The sequence below is a fragment of the Centruroides sculpturatus genome, unplaced genomic scaffold (genome assembly GCF_000671375.1).
Source record: "Centruroides sculpturatus isolate CEXI.00-Female unplaced genomic scaffold, Cexi_2.0 scaffold612, whole genome shotgun sequence".
In the NCBI taxonomy this organism is placed as follows: Eukaryota; Metazoa; Arthropoda; class Arachnida; order Scorpiones; family Buthidae; genus Centruroides; species Centruroides sculpturatus.
Window position 1 is genome coordinate 57,964 of NW_019384966.1, and position 18,600 is coordinate 76,563.

General features: G+C 27.7%; 1 protein-coding gene and 1 long non-coding RNA gene across 5 annotated transcripts in view; one reads left to right on the top strand and one right to left on the bottom strand.

Moving 5' to 3' along the window:
* Nucleotides 1–18,600, bottom strand: part of LOC111632522 (MAP3K12-binding inhibitory protein 1-like) — a 60,272-nt gene that overhangs the window by 3,021 nt on the left and 38,651 nt on the right. For all 4 annotated transcript variants that reach the window (XM_023376957.1, XM_023376958.1, XM_023376956.1 and 1 more), the window contains exons 7-8: nt 13,674–13,771; nt 684–737 (exon numbers count right to left, since the gene is read on the bottom strand). In XM_023376957.1, coding sequence (XP_023232725.1) covers nt 684–737; nt 13,674–13,771 — 152 coding nt within the window. The remainder of the gene's footprint in view (nt 1–683; nt 738–13,673; nt 13,772–18,600) is intronic.
* LOC111632524 lies at nt 7,586–8,189 on the top strand. Its single transcript, XR_002757874.1, has 3 exons — nt 7,586–7,607; nt 7,693–7,779; nt 7,870–8,189. It is a non-coding gene; the product is annotated as an uncharacterized LOC111632524 (long non-coding RNA).

An 18,600-nucleotide genomic window follows, 5' to 3' on the forward strand; every position in this document is an offset into this window, starting at 1 on the left:
ATTCAACGGCCATAAAAATTATTTATATTAATGATGTCTCCAAAGGTCAAGTTATTTTTCTGCGATAAATTATTTATCAGAAATCGCGGCCGCCGTTTCGTGTGCTGTTCCGCGAGGAAGACAAGCTTTGAGCAACGGCGTAGTCAAATGGTACACACTCGGTAAGTAATCCTATAATTTTTTGTTTATAGCATAGTTTATACAGATTATTCCCAAAAAATTATACGTGTTTTGGAAATGCTGACTGGAATTAGTCTAGAATCGGTTAATTTTATATAAGAAAACCTTTCAAACAGCCTTAGTCCATAAAGTTCACATCTATCGGGCTGCGATTGGCTCATGTATTTAATCATTCCTACAACATAAAATTCGATTAGCGTGGAACGTATCTAAGCATTATAGGGGGGTCTACTGATATAGTTGAGGATGGGATAAAAATTCCAAAATGTATCCTAAGTCCATGTTGCACACTAAGATCCAAGATCCAATAGTAACAAAGTGCCTACAAGTCCCATGGCTGTTTTATATGTGACCGAGAATATTTAAAAAAAATAATTTATTTATAATTTCCTTCTTTTTCATTGATCTTTCACAGCTATCATCAAATATTTGATAAATATTCATGTAGTAATGCATCAAATATCATTTACCATATGAAAATTATATTTAAAATCAAGACTTACTGCATATTTCAACTGTTCTGGTCTGTTCTTCATTGTCTGGTTTAGGTCACTAATCTAAAAAAAATGTTTTTACTTTAATTTCAAGTGTTAAAATATTATCATACAACATAAATCAGCATTTATTTTGTAAATCTTCATTTATAGTATTTTGAGGTAAAATTTATTCAATGCAAAACAAAACTTATTTATCAGCATAAGAATAAACATAACATTAAAAATTAACATTAAAAGAAAGATCAAAATAATAAAATTTGCTAACTAAATGCAACTCTGACCAAATAAACATATCTGAAATTTATATTTTCTAATAAAATATATTACATTTAGGTATTTATTTACTTTATATCATCTACATAAAAGATTTCCACAATTTTCTATTTTAAATTTACGCACTAGTAATAATGTTTGTACCGCAAAGTATAAATTTTAAAATTTATCAAAATCTTTTATTGTTGTCAAGATAATTGTTGTAAATACATTTAAATTTTACATGAAGATATTTAAATATTTTAGTATCGAATAAACAATTATAAAAGTGAACTTGCATTGATTTATTTTTATCAGTGAAATTCAGATGAAGAAAGTAAATATTAATTATTTCACTTGCTTTGATTAATGTATTTAAAAAACAAATCAAAGCTTCCAGGCAAAACATTGCAATAACAAAAAATGAATTAAAATAAATTTAAAAAATTTTTTAAACATACAGTGGAACCTCGGTATTCAACCTTAATCCTTCTTGATGTTTGGACTTATACCGAATTGGACGTATACCAAACCAACCTTTCCCATAAGAAGTAATGTAAAAATGATTAATCCATTCTCATGTGAAAAAAAAATGGCTGGCTTTAACACCTTGCTTTCCTGGCTAGTTCCTGTTTGATTTTTCATGAGATCAGCATGTATCTTTTTAGCTTTCTCGCAAATAATTGNTTGAAGATACAGTGGTACCTCGGTATACGTCTGCTTTAGAATACGTCAAATTCGGAATACGTCCTGTTTGGAAGAAACAAATTTTGCTTGGTATATGACTTAATTCAATTATATATGCCATCTATGAACAAGTAGCACTATCGGTGTACTAGACCAGACTAGACGTTCATGGTGCCACGGTTTATAACTTTGTTAAATTTCTTTTGATTTTAATTTGTAAGTAAAATTTTATTATTTTTATTAATCATGAATTGCGAAAAGGCAAATGAAAAGCAACAGAAAAATAAAAAAATTGACCAGAATCACAATGGAACTGAAAAAAGAGATTGTTGAGAAATATGAAGGTGGTATGCGTGTTCGAGATTTAACTGTTGCATACCATATTCTGTATATGACAAAATAGCAATCGTGAAAAATAAAGACATTATTAAATCTGCTAACGTTTCGAAAGGGGTTAAACCAATTTCTAAACATTAGATCAACGGTGGGCAACCCCCGGCCCGTGGGCCAGCTATGGCCTGCGAAAAGTTTCTATCCGGCCCGCGAGATGTTTAGAAGAAATTATAAATAAATATTTTCCGATGTAATTCGTCTAGTTTAAATTGAATATTATTTTCTGAAGTGTTGCGGCCGCAACACTTCAGAAAATAATATTCAATTTAAACTAGACGAATTACATCGGAAAATATTTATTTATAATTTCTTCTAAACATCTCGCGGGCCGGATAGAAACTTTTCGCAGGCCATAGCTGGCCCACGGGCCGGGGGTTGCCCACCGTTGATCTAATGTTTAGAAATTGGTTTAACCCCTTTCGAAACGTTAGCAGATTTAATAATGTCTTTATTTTTCACGATTGCTATTTTGTCATATACAGAATATGGTATGCAACAGTTAAATCTCGAACACGCATACCACCTTCATATTTCTCAACAATCTCTTTTTTCAGTTCCATTGTGATTCTGGTCAATTTTTTTATTTTTCTGTTGCTTTTCATTTGCCTTTTCGCAATTCATGATTAATAAAAATAATAAAATTTTACTTACAAATTAAAATCAAAAGAAATTTAACAAAGTTATAAACCGTGGCACCATGAACGTCTAGTCTGGTCTAGTACACCGATAGTGCTACTTGTTCATAGATGGCATATATAATTGAATTAAGTCATATACCAAGCAAAATTTGTTTCTTCCAAACAGGACGTATTCCGAATTTGACGTATTCTAAAGCAGACGTATACCGAGGTACCACTGTATCTTCAACTCAATCTTCATATTGTATTTATAAATCAGATTCTAATTTAAAGTTTCTTTCATTTATTTCTTCATTACATAATATTATTCTAGAAATTTAACATCTAATGACTGAGAAAAAAAAAACACTTATACTCTACAGCAGGGCTTCTTAAACTATGGGTCGCGACCCCATTTGGGGTTGCTTTGCGAAATCTTGGGGTCGCGAGATTTTAATGCAAAATACTGAAAATAATTTGTGAGAGTTTGAAAATGGCACGTTTTGTGTCATAGGTTTCGTGAGTCGCGCTTCGTGTCACTTCTGGTGCAGCGAGACAACAATTCAGCAACACCGATTGTAGTGTGAACTAGTGTAGTGTTGTTGCTTTTCAGTGTATTCGGTTGTCTCTGTTCCATTGTAACACAAGAGTGAACTGCAAAATCAATAATGGTGTACTACCATTATTGATTTTGCAAATTTGTATATATCTATATTTTATATCTTTTTTTTTGGGGTCGCGAAAAAAATCACAATCATAAATGGGGTCGTAAATTAAAAAAGTTTAAGAAGCCCTGCTTTACAGGAATATAGCAATAATAATTGTCATTCTAAAGAAATTTTTTAACTCCACCCTGCAGTCACTAAAAGGCCTTTTTTCCATACTATTATGGGTTCAATCGAGCCCACGACAAGCTCGACCGAGTGGCGAGGACATGGCATAATATATCCAAAACAAACTCCCCGATGAAAAATTACTGGAATTTTTTGATCCCGGTCCCCAAAGCGTCAGCCGATGCCTTAACCATCTCGGCCATCTGACCGTCAAAGAAAAATTAATCAATTGTCGTCACTTCCAAAAAGTAAACTACATCAATTATGTAACAATCATCGAATTAACAAATTAAATCTTTTGAGGCAAAGATATATTTATTCAAAAAACATATGTATATCATAATCCTTGATAAAATTTTCTAACTAACTATATATGTAGACTCTTGAAAGAAATACACTTCTTATATATATTATTGCTACTATTATTTTTTGTTGCAGTTATTACTTTAAAAAGAATTTTTAATATAACATACTGTATATTAAAAATTCATATATATTGTATATTATAGTATGAACATATAATAATTAAATTCATTGTAATATCAAAGCAAAAATAAATCTGTACACAATATGTCTGTTTCCATTAAAAATAAATCAAATTTTAATTTATTCCAAAATTATTGATCAAAAATAATTTATAGTAAATGTGAATCTGCTAGAAAAATACTATTTTATTACTCAAACGCTCATTTTTCCATATATATCCAAAAAATAATAAATATGAAAATAAAATATATATAATTATGCAATAGCAGTGAATAATTACAAATTTTAAATTAGGTACAAAACATAAAATAAAAATTTCTAAGAAATTCATGCATAAATCATTTAATTCCCAACTAGACATTAATCAATTTTATTTTAAAATATATTTATGCAAAGCATTATTTATTCAAATTTTTAAGAATATTTGGAATTATAATTACTCAATTTAATGACCAAAGATATCTGATAGAGTAAATGGATAGTTAAACTAAAATTTAATGAAGCATAACTTCACTTAGTTTAAATCATTTACAGCAATAAAATACATTTATTAACAGTTTCAATTATATAAGATTAATACTTTTTATATAAGAAAAAGTTAAATCTTGATGAAAATTTGTAAAATTATCAATTTAACATAATATAAAATTAGATTAATAACATAACATTAGATTTCATAAATAATCAAAGATAAAAAATTATTATTATTTCTTTTTTAATTTCAGTAAAAAACCTGATTTGTAAAATAAATCTTGTTTCAAAGTTATGCATTTAAAAATGATATGGATATAAATTTAAAATAATGAGGTCCTTTATATTTAGAATATTATTTTCATTTTATATAAGAAGTAACGTTATCAATAAACTTTTAATTAAATAAAGCAATAAAAAAATGGATTTCGGGTTTATATAAATATTTTTGCCGATTTAATTTTAGAAAAATCATTAAAACATTTTTTCAGTTATATCTTCAAAAATTAATCAAATATAAAAAATATATATTTAATTCAATCAAAATTAACTTGTTTATTGTTAATAAACTTGTTATTAAAGAAATATTATATTGACTTCAAATTTAATTAACAAGTAAATAACTTCTATAATTATAATAAACAACATAAAAAAATATTAATCAAGATAAATATCCAGAGAACTTCTCCAACATATCTCATTAGGCAACATTTATTTCTAATGCAAAAGGTTTTTTTTATAAACCTAAAAACATTTGGAAAAAAGTTGATAATTTTATCTTCAGTAAGAGTTTTACAAAGTAAAATTAATTATGAAACTTTTGCACTTGTTCTTTTGCAAATAAACAATTCAAATAACTTTTACCAGACATTTTTTCTTTAAATTAAAAAAAATGCAAAGATCGTCATCACAATTGTCAAATATGTTTGCGTATATATAATGAATATAATATTAATAAAATTTAAACTTCTTATTTGCAGGAATTATTAGAGCGCTTAAATCATAAAACCTAATTTTCAATTATATTCTTTTGTTGCTTTACTACAAACACTTTTAGATACAAATTTAATTATAGAATAACATTATTACAAAAGACTATACTGGAATAAATTTATAATTTATGCATTTTAATAATTTCAAAATGTTATTTTTATGAAATGTATAAAAATTACTTTGTAAAACTCTATTTTTCATTTGAATTAAAGTAATTATGCTTATCCTTATCTGCATACAAAATATACAAAAATTTGCATGTTTCAAAATAACTAAATTATTAAATTATATAATAATAAAATATGTTTCCTTAATTATTATTTTTTAATTTAAAATATTTTAAATATTTCTGGAAAATTTTCAAACAAATAAAAATGAATTACAGTATATCATTTTGATTAAATTTTACATTCAAAAATTTTTTGCTATATATATATAAATTTATTTTGTACTAAAAATTCCATTTATTTCTAAAGTTTAACATAAGCCTTCTAGATACATCCTTTCATCTTCACTTCTTTCTATTCCTGTTTTGTCTTCTTATCGTGTGTTCTTCTTCGTGCTACTTTTGCACAATGAAATTTCGGGTGTTAACAAGGTATTAATTTCCTAAACACCTCGCATATATTTAGTAAACTTCAAAAATTTACATATAATATATCAATAAAGTTAACAATATTTTTCAAAAATATTAAAAACTCAGTTGAATGGAATCAGTGCTCCATATTTTTGATATTAAGAGTGTCATTGGGAATGTCATGATGATAATTTGTATTTTTATGCTTTAAAAGAATTCGCATTTTACATACATTCTGTAAAAAGTTAATAGCGAGGTTGAGGCCGAAGTTTTAAATGCAAAAATGTGTATGTCAAACATTCAGTGCCACTCTCCTGTAAGCTTACAAGTTTCACAATGCTGTTTGGAATGTCAAGCATGATTCCACTGACTATCCAAACACCATTGTCAAACTTCTAAGCTTACGGGAAAGTGGTACTGAACGTCTGATGTACACGTTTTCACATTTAAAACTTCGGCCTCAACCTCGCTAAGAACTGACTAATTGCTTGTTTATCCTTTTTCATTTATTTATATTGTCTCAACATATGCTAGAAGATATAGAATACTACTGAACAAAATCACAAACTCAGGCAGCTTACGTACAGAAATTCTAGAGTTGGCACACCTGGCTACATTTTCATCATTTTTCACATTCAATAGGACGTTGTATAAGCAAAATAGAGGAGTACCCACGGGCAGACCCATTTCAGGGACACTTTGACAGATAGTATTTATTTACACGTAATAACAGACTTTTAATCTTGCTAATAAAGCTAAATCTTAAAATAAATACATTATAAACATGTTGAAACTTAATCTTAATCCAATATTTTTGATTATTTAAATAATTACAATACGATAATATAATACACAAAAATATCTTACTTCCAAACAACCAACCACACCGGGATACAGTTAATCGTGTACTCCGAACCGATTACGGTGTGTACATAAACGAAACAAATGTATATGTTCACGCCATAATCAGTTTGGAGTTCGTGATTATATCTTATTTCTTGTAAGATTTTTAAACTCCAGAATTTAACTTAATTTTATTGTACAATATAAAAATCTATATATATAAAATTGCTTGTCCTGACTGACTGAATGACTCACTGACTGATTCATCATTGCCCAGAGCAAACCGTTTAACCTAAAGAGGTGAAATTTGGTACACAGTTAGGGTACATCATGGAAATGCACACTAAGAAGGGATTTTTCGAAATTCCCTCGCAAGGGGCGAGGAAGAGCATTAAGGTTTAACCGGAAAAACGGCTTCTACTGTACTTTTTTAGATGCGATTTTTTGTTTTTATCTGCGTTTTAGTGGGGTACACCATGGCAATGCACAATAAGAAAAGATTTTTCGAAATTCCCCCGCAGGGGGAGAGGTTTTAGTCTTCATCGAGTACTTAGGTGTATTAAATTAATAACATTTCAGACATTGTTATAAATATTTTTATATATTTCGATTTTTCATCCAAATGTTCGAACTGTTTTAAATTTGAATTTGTTATTGCGTATTGGTTTGATTATAGAACGATTGTAAACGTTCCTGAAAATTGATCAAATTGAAAATAGTTTGTTTGATTCTCAGCAATTCTCATCATTCTCGGCNTCATCCCGTGATATAGAATCTGGTAAGCTACTTTCAATTTCTCTTTTTTCTTTATATTGAATATATTCTAGAAAAAAATTGCCATTTAATTTTCTATTAATGTGTAGGTTGTTCTTCATCAACTGTTTCGAGTGCATTGATAGAAGAGAAAGGTAAAACTGAGAAAAAGCTTTCTTCCGTTTCTAAGACAGCAGGTAATATTTTAAGATAAATAATTCTCCAATATTAGTATCTATTATGATTTTAATGCTTTAATTTCTAATAAACTCCTTATGTATAAACAGCTACAAATGTACAAACTGGACATTCAGAAGAGAAGATTGCTCTAGAAGATTCCGGAACATTTCTCCCTCCCATTTTGTGACTCTGTTTGAATTTTATCTTTCTGTATATTAATACATATCTCCATTCGTTGCAAAATGTTCCACACTCGGCCTTCAAGTGCACTCACTGTTCACGTCCATCACTATTCTGAGTACAATGATGTACATATTGTAAATAAAATGTACTATATTCGTGTGTAGAGTCATCATCCAATAAATTCCTTGGAGGTTTTGCCTTTCTTTTGATCATTGCACTAAATTAAACTAAAATATGAATATTTTTATACTCTTATTTTGCAGAAATGAATAATTGAATTTTAAGTTACAAGTATTAATGGTAATCTGAAAATCGTAAAATCTTTAATCGAACTTTTTTCCTGTTAAAATGATGTTTGAATCATAATACTGTATTATATTAATCACAAAATGCAAGAGATGAAAGGATTAATGATATTAATTTAGCATGATTGATAATTCATTATTATTATTATTATTTTGCTAATGATTTTATTCTGTGACGCTTCCAAATATTAAAAATTTTAATTTATTCTTTTGAAATATAAAAATATATATAAATAAAATTCTAGAAATTTTTAATTATTGTTTGAAGATTTTTCTGTTATGATTTTTACAGTATCCAAAAAAAATGGCGCAATTAGGTAGGCTAAATATAATTTGTTTTGAAATTTTAAAGACATTAAAGAGTCTTAAAATATTTATTTTTATTATTATTTCACCAATACTTATAAGTTAGATTTAAGAAGTATAAGTATGTTGGTTGATGAAATAAAGCAACACAACACGTAAGCAATCTACAGAAAGGGCACGATGCTTTCATGAGATTTTCTAGGGAAATTGGCCCCTATTAGGTGTTAAAAACATTGTTTTAATTTTCCAATTCTATAAATGCCCCACTTTTGGCCGTCTGTCTGTCTGTCCTTTCTTAATCTCAAGAAAGATGTTAGATAAATGAGATTCAAACAAAATATAGAAAGACTGGGAACAGGAGGCTCCGATTAACTATATACGAACTTCTGATGAAAACCGAAAGTCACGTTATTTCAATTCAAATATTTTCCCCTGAAAGGAGTTAGATAGATGACCGGCACGACTCCATTGCTAACGAAAAAGTATTATATATACACGGGGACAAGATACTACAGTACTAATTTGAGGTGAAGAACTTATATTTTAAATTAAATACAGTAAATTAAAAATATGATTAAAAATTGCAGCCAGGCAATGTGACGATGTCACAAGGAATAATAGTTTGTTATTTTATTATTTTTAGCTTTAATTAATTTTTAGGTTTAATTTATTTAGTATTAATTTAGTTTTAATTTTTATAATAAATTTTAATAATTTTTATTTATTTTATTTTGCATTAATTTTGCCTGCATTTTTTGAACCTTTAATTACATTTTTTAAAATCAATTTCAACTCCTTTTTTCTTTTGCCATATAATTTACAGTTGTTTCGTGCAAAAGGGTCATCAAATTTAAATTTATTTAAACTTTTTTAGTAATTTCATTAATGTTTGTTTTATAAATTTGCCTGCTATTTTAAAATTTTTTAAGTTTTTATTTTAAGCAAGTTAACATTAATTGAACTTTCAGGCTAACTAGCATAACTAAATATGACATCAGCAAATAAGTTTTCCATGTTCCAACTGTTACAGTTAGAAGCTATAACTTTTAAAATTACATTTTGTTATTTGTGTGCATTACAGCTTCATGCTAAGAAAGATTTTGATAATCATTGAATATCTGAGTATTCTTTACAATAAAATTACTAATATGCCCTTAAAATCATAATTTTTCTAAGTAATTATTTATTTATTGCTATTTTGTAAATTAATTAAATATTTTAATCTTTCTTTCTCATTCACAAACTATTGTCCTTTTTACATATTTTAACAATAGTATTATTTTTTAAACTTTAGCATCATTTTTTTTATTTTGAAACTTTATTAATTACTAGCAGACCCTGCCACGCGTTGTTGTGGCTCAAAATGTATCTAATATAAATGTATAACACTTCCCCCGTAGGGGAAAATTTTTCGAAAAATTCCTTCTTAGTGTACATTCTCTTGACATACCCTATTAAAACGCAATCAAAAACACAAAAAACCACATCTAAAATAGTATAAATAAAAGCAGAGTTCTTTACAGTAAGCCTTAATCCTTTACATCTCCCCCCAATGGGAGGAATTTCGACACATATATTATATAAAAACACGTGCGTATTCAAATGCAACGTTGTGTCAAAATTTCAAAGGAATCGGTAGGAACAAACAAACATTACATTTTTATTTATATAGATAGTTAGAAGATGATCCATTTTATTTCATCCTCACAGGAAAGCAAACTTAGGTCATCATACTCGTAGTGCCATCTGTTGGACATAAAAGCCTTAACCCTAGATAATATCTTTTAATTTATATGAATGTTTAACGGAATAATATACATCCTATGTCCACCCTGAAGTTCCATTCTAAATATTGGTGAAAGAATTTTTGAAATCAGATGAGTAGTTTCGGAGATTACCCCCTACATCCAAACTTACAAACATTACCTCTTTATAATATTAGTATAGATTAAATTTAAAAAGTTATTTGTTATAAAGTTTGAATAAAATTTTAATATTTTTTAAATATTAAAACAAATTATAGATTCATAGAACTTATTCCATTTTTAAAAGACTTCATTAATTTTTATAATTTGTTGATTTAAAGTTTAATGATTAATATTTTATTATCATTTATCTTTATTATTACTTTTTAAGCCAAATTATTGCATAATTAATAATTAGAAACTAATTAATTGATATTAGCGGTAGAAGTTAGGTGCCATCACTTATCTAAATTAATAATTATAATAATTTATTAAATAATTTAGAACTATCTGGAAGAAAAGAACTAACACGGAGGGGCTTAGCCCACAACTTTCACTTACTGTGTTATGCATTTGTCAGTTAGGTCTTTTCTTCCAGATGGTTCTAAATTATTACTTTTTTATAATTATTAATTCTGATAAGAGATGTTGCCAAATGTCTAACTCTAGTATCAAATTACTTACTTCCTAATTATTAATTACAGCATATTAATAGTCTGATTAATTACTGCAATCGTTTAGTTTGATATCAATACATTGGGTTTCGGAAAGTTGTTATTTATATTATTTTTTAGCAAAATATACGAATGTGTTTTTAGCAAAAATTTTATCATTTAATGGTTCCTACTTTGTAAGATACTGAATCAAAGTTTCAAATAATCCAATTAATGCTTAGTGAATCACTATAATTTTAAAAACAGTACATTCCATTCAAAAATAATTCAAGATAAAAAAAATATATAAAGAATTAAGATAGAAATATAACTATTAGGCATATTTAACTATTATTTGTTTAACTATACAACAGTAAAATAAAGAAAAATTATATATATTATATAAAAACTTCTTATTTCAATGATTACTGGTAAATGAATCTCAAATACTGTATAGCAGAGACAACAGACTTATCACACTGTTACTGAGAACATCAAAATAACATTTCTATCCTTAGAATGCAACTTTATTACTGGTATGCATTTCAAAATCATTTTGAGATTCTCAGTAACAGTGTGATAAGTCTCTGTTATCTCTGCTGTACAGTGTTTGAGATTCATTTACCAAAAAATTATATGAAAAAATATATAGTAGATTTCACTTAATTGGGCCACATTGAGGAATAAGATCATTTGGTCCAATTAAGTGGCTGGCCCATTTACACAGACATTATCTGATAGGCTAAAAAATGCTTTTTCCATAGTAGTCTAATAAATAGATAAAATAATAAATAAAATAAAAAGATATTTACTAAAAACTAAATTAATTAAAGACAGAATGTTTATTTTTATTACAATCTTTATAAAACACCAGAAATAAAGGTGAGCAAACATGAGAAAGGAACACACTGCCACTTGCCCACAACACAACATAGTATGCTTACATTCAAATTTTATTACCCAATATATCACCAAATATAGATTTGAATAGCCCAAAAAAAAAACAACTAGCTATGATACATCATAAAAGATATAACATTTTTAATTTTTCAATAGCTGAAACTGACTATAAGTAGCCCAACTTGACAACCTTGATTATTTTTCATTAGAAAGTCTAGGTTGTAAGTAGCTAAGTATGCAAACCAATGGTATGGCCTGTTACATTGGTTTGCTTAGTTCTTTGTCAGTTTCTTCCAGAAACCTTCTGCACAGCTCAAACTACCTTGGGTAAACAAATCAGGGAGTGTATTCTGGTCACTTATCTCTCGTCTTTTCTTTCAGAGATAAATGACATCAAAATGAGAGATGAAATTCATTTCTATGAGACAGAGGTGATTCTGGTCATTCATAATGATCTCGTCTTTGTTGTTGACATCATAATTCTATTAGATTGATTATATGTGTTTGGGTTATCTGCATGTGCAACACAGTACAGAATTTTAACCAATAAGATTATAAAATTTTTGAAAATGCAGAGCAAAAATTATAGATTACATGATAAAGAAAGCACAAGTTCAAATAAAGCACATAATTTTGATAGAGATATGTTTTCTATTTATAATGTTAAGATCATTGAGATCATTGAGATTGATAATGTTAAGATCATAATTGTAATGTCAAATTGTCTCTTAACAAATAAAAATTTTAATAAGCTAAGTTAGAAAAGCTGAAATACTTCGTTAAGGAGAAATTAAGAGATTATATTTTGAAAAAACTTAGACGAATAAGATTATCATCATATTCAATATAGGATTATTAAAAAAGATGGAATCAGTGGCATTCCTGAGTAGGTACTGGAAAAAACTCAGAAGCATTATCTCTCTTGAAATATTCTTTTCTGAGAGAGAGAATGTTCTCCAATATGATTGTACAGTGAGAGTAGTGTCCAGTCATCCATATTGGATATAAAGAAATCAAGGCAACAGACGAAACACTGGTCAAAAGACTCCCTCATTTCTGGGAAACAAGACAATTCTTTCTCTCAAAGATTCTCTTTGAGAGAAAAGTTGTCCAGAATTGTATTTGGAGAGATGTGATGATCTCTTCAAATGTAAACAAATAATTAGCCAGTCAGCAACCTGTTTGTTACGTAGACAGTCTCTCAGAGATGAGAGACAATGACCAGAATACAGCCTTTGATCAAGCAGACACCGAAATTGCTTTATTTCTGTTTCAACCTAACTTCTTTTAGGCCAAGCAAACAGATGGTCGAGCAGTTAAGGTGGCAGCCTACCACTCTGGGGGACCTGGAGTCGAATCTGGACGGGTTGAAAAATCCCCAGGAAGTTTTCCAGAAGGGATGATCTGACCAAATATGTCAGCCCCCATCAATCACTACCCGGCCGCCCCATTTGGGCCTGGCCAAACCCATAATGGGCTTGCTAATAAAAGCCTTCTTAGTGCCCACAGGGTGGAAAGAGTTAAAAAAAAGCCTAGCAAATTAAAGAATATTTGTATAATATCATTTTCTACTTTAAACCCATATTACAATGCAACTTGTGGTAGATGACATAATTGCAATGTACCTAGAGGCAAACTGACTGTAGTTTGCCGTTCTATTACAATTGTCACTGTCCTGAATAAGTGGAAAGTAGGCTGAAAAAAGCATTGCAGATTTCAATTAAATACATTGAGTTGGTTCTGTTCTCTGCATTTTGGTCCTTATAAATGGCTGCCCCAATCAAGTAGAATCTACTGTGCATGTTATATAATTATTTACCATATCATGAAGATAACCTGGAGATATCCCTTCTAAATAAAGTATTCTATCTTCAAGTACTTTTAATCTTGTATATATATCTTGAGGTACAGAGTTTCCTAAAATAAATTAAACAATAAATATTGTCTATATTTTAAAATTTTATAATTCTATATTATCTAATATTAATATATAACTTTTATAATAATATTTTATCACTAAGAAAATTTCTAGAATATAACATAAAATTAAACAAAGTAACTAGAATCATATCATTATATTTTATTTTAAATACATCATCAATGAAAAAATATATTTTTTATATTATATTCTAAAAGTTTCCAAAACGAACTGTGAAAATACTTATATGCAATGATAATAAAAATACAGAGAGAGTATAGGTTTATATAATATAGGTTTACTTCTTTCTCTGTACAAAGAGAAAGAAGTAATAGATATGTATTATATCAATGGTGCGGTTTTCTTTATATTCTTTTACAATGTCAATTTTTCAAAGAAAATATTTCCTCAAAAATTGATGAAACTTTATGGGTTAATTCCACAGAAATAACTGCTGTTTTTTTGCCTGGACTGCATTTAATCAGAGACAAAAGCTTATCTTCACATTCTTTATTTACTTATTTAATATGTATTTCAAGTGCAATATTTATGTGTAATTTGCACCCCTCTTCAGGTTTTACATTTCTATAAATTGGTAAATTCAATTATTACATTTGTTATTACGGTAAATTACAACAATTTTGGTTATATTTACACAATAGTTAACTAATCTGTTTTATGTTTAGACATACTTCTGCCCAGTGTTGATGTTGTGTCTCCTAAGGCATTTTTAGACCGTTTTCCCCTCTTTTTGTTTTCTTTCCCTTTAGCTCCTCCCATTTCCTCCCACACGTTGTCAACCTCCATTCCATCATTTAGGTTTATGGTTTTGTTTTTATTAACAATTGCGAAGTGCTCTTTGAAATTTTGTAGATAACTGTCTTTTTCTCTATGGATTATTTTTACACTTTTTTCGTTGATTGTGCATCCAAATTCCTTACAGTGATTTGTCCATGGTTACTGGTTATAATTAAGTCTAATTGCTGCTTTATGTTCTTTTATTCAGATTACTCAATAAAAAACACTGACGAATTAATAAGAAAACTAATGAAAGTTAAAATAAAACCAACATATAGGCTACTAAGCTTAGACATAATTTCTATGTACCCATCAATAAAATGGGAATTAGTAGAAAAAAGCCTACACAACCTAGAAATAAATAGCTGGCTACTAGAGTTAATAAAATACAGTTTTAAAAATAATTATTTCCATATAGATGAAAAAATATATAGACAAAAAAATGGCATTAGTATGGGAACAATAATTGGACCAAAACTGGCAGAAATATGCATGACAGAAATAGATTAAAAAATTGGCAAACCTAAATGGAATAATATTTATGGATAGATATGTGGACGATATCATAATAATATACGACAAAGAAATAACTAGTGGAAATATAATACAGTAGAGCGTCAATTTTCCGAATCAATTGGGGACTGGGGTTGTCCGGATAACTGATATTTCGGATAACTGATTTACGTACAAAAAAATAGCGAAATTTTTCTCCGTTGCGTGTCACTTTGCATTGAATTTTCGTCGATGTTAAGCCTAACGAAGACTATTGTATCGTTAAAAATTATTTTTTTATTTTGTACAAACAAAATAAATATATTGAAAAATATAAAAATAATAAAAAATTATACTTCAGATGTTAATTTAGTATCAAAAACGTAAAATATTTGAGTAGCCCAAGACATAGCCAAAGATTGAAGCGCCACAGCACTGGCAAAAATTTAAATTTGCCGACTGAAATTCTTTCAGATGATTGACTTTCGGAAAATTGATGCTCTACTGTATATAACTATGCACACACACTAAGCAATACTCTTAAGTTTGAAAGTGAAACAGTAAAAAAAATGAAATTAATTATCTAGATATAACTCTAAACCATGAAAAAATCTCTCTCAATATAACACCTTACAAAAAAGGCAGCAATGTAGATAAAATCCTTAATTATAAGTTGTATAGCCCTATTACAATAAAAAGAAATATTTTTATAACAGCACTATCAAAGATTTGGAACAGAACATCCAAGGCAGAAGAAAGAGAAAAACAAAAAAATGAGTTAATAAATACCTTCATAAATACCTTGAACGACTATCCAAGCAGATTACTAAAAAAGTGGATAAATGCATTAATAAAAAACAAATTCAATGTTAAAAATAAGAATGAAAACACTACATATACATCGTTTCCCTACATTAATTAAGGGAACATTTGAAAAATACAGAAAAGTTTTCAATAAGCATGGTGTTACACTAGCAGCCAAATTAAAAAATAAAATTAAAAACAACATCAACACCAATAAGTTTAAAAATAACGAAATACTAAACCAAACAGGAGTAATACATGAAATAAAATGTACATGTAAAAAACCAGCAATATACATTGGCAAAAAAGGAAGGCAACTTGGTACCAGAATAAAAGAACATAAAGCAGCAATTAAACTGAATTATAACCAGTAACCATGGACAAATCACTGTAGGGAATTTGGATGCACAATCAATGAAAAAAGTGTAAAAATAATCCATAGAGAAAAAGACAGTTATCTACAAAATTTCAAAGAGCACTTCGCAATTGTTAATAAAAACAAAACCATAAACCTAAATGATGGAATGGAGGTTGACAACGTGTGGGAGGAAATGGGAGGAGCTAAAGGGAAAGAAAACAAAAAGAGGGGAAAACGGTCTAAAAATGCCTTAGAGACACAACATCAACACTGGGCAGAGGTATGTCTAAACATAAAACAGGTTAGTTAACTATTGTGTAAATATAACCAAAATTGTTGTAATTTACCGTAATAACAAATGTAATATTCGAATTTACCAATTTATAGACATGTAAAACCTGAAGAAGGGTGCAAGAATAATGCACCTGAAATGCACAGTAAATAAGTAAATAAAGAATGTGAAGATAAGCTTCTGTCTCTGATTAAATGCGGTCCAGGCAAAAACAGTGGTTATTTCTGTGGAATTAACCCATGAAGTTTCATCAATTTTTGAGGAAATATTTTCTTTGAAAAATTGACATTTTAAAAGAAAGAAGTAAACCTGTATTATTAGAAAAACTAATTAAAATGCTGACATTAGAGACATGAATGATCAAAAGCAACAAGAGTAAAATATAATTATTTATTAATCACTAATATAATAAATGTGAGATTAAAAGATTAAAAGTATTTGCAATTCTTATTTGTTGACAACGGCTATATGGGCTCTAACTCAATTATTATTATAGTGGTAATTATTACATTTTTTTCATCTAAATTAGAAATGTTTTCTAATATTGGGTAATTATGATAGTAAAATCTTAATGATTTTTATTTTTCCGGCTTTGTTATATATAACAGAGGAAAAGTATGGTTAGTAGTCGAAAAATGAAACACCAGACTTTTACATTTTTGGACTCTGAGACTTTGGAATATTGAAAAATGCAAAAAATTTAGGTTTTTTCTGTATGTATATCGGATGTTAGTGTGTTTGATAGCACGATTTTGTTCACCCTATTTGAAGCTTAATAACTCCTGTGCTTTTTGTCAAAAATTTCTAAAATTTTGCTGGGAGGTTTGTTTATTAGGGGATTGATGCTACTAAATTTTGGTGATTAAAGATTGAGGGAGTGGGGAGATAAAGGGGTTGGGTGTCACATTTCTGGATTTAATGACAATTTTACTCATTATTATCATTTACAAATTTTTAATAAACCTATAAACCCTCAAAATTAAGCTTTTGCCTCTTTATAATACTTAAAAATAAAACAGCTTTTAAAAGAAAAATATCATAACAGATGGCACCACTAAATGTTGACAGGAAAGTTAAGCAACTTGTTGCGGGACTTTTTCTTACTTTTGATTCTGTACAACAATCCAATCTAAGTATCACAAGTTGAAATTATATTAATAATACTGTATAATATAATGAAATATATAATATACATATTAGTTAAATTTAAATATTCTTTTGATTTAGTTATTACAATAAATTTTTTTTTTTTAAATTGAGTTTTCCGTTAAATTGGAGAATAAAATTATTCAGAAATACAAACATTGTGTTTCTGATATATGACTCTTTATAATCTATTCACACAATATAAATTAATTATTTACATAAAAAAATAAAATTTAAAATGTATATTCATATTTCAGATAATGCCATTAAAATAAAACTATTAAAATGTTTTTACAAACATTTTTTAAATTAAAGGTTTAAATAATGTATAAAAAATTTTCCTTTCCCTTAAGAAAATTTAAATTATACTTTTAGTTATTTATAAAAACATTTTAAATCATTTTAAATTAATCATTTAATTAAGATAATTCAAGAAATAATGAAGTATTCAATTCACAAACAATTCTCTCTCTCTCGTAATATTTTGGTCTACATAAAAAATCCAAAACAATAAAATAAAACAAACAGAATCAAAATATACAAAATTAATTAGTCAGAAATTTTTATTGTACAAAAAGTAACTAATCTTAAAAAAATAGTTGATCTTACATTTAAAAAAGCATTTGACTCTAAACTGTATAACAGAAATAATTTTTAAGAATAAAATTTTTATTAGGAAAGAAATGATTTGCTAAAAATTAAAAAAGAAATTATTAATTCATTGCTGATTTAAAATAAATTCAAAAAAGAATTTGTTTCAGTAATAATTTTCATAACTTATTTTAAAAGTCAATCAAATTAGCCATCTAAAAAAAACTATTAATTGTTAATTAAATAATACAGTCAGCTTTTCTGATTAGAAAGTTTTCACTTTTTCTTAATAATTAATTAACTAATCAAAACTCAAAATAATTTTCCATAATTAATTTATCAGATGT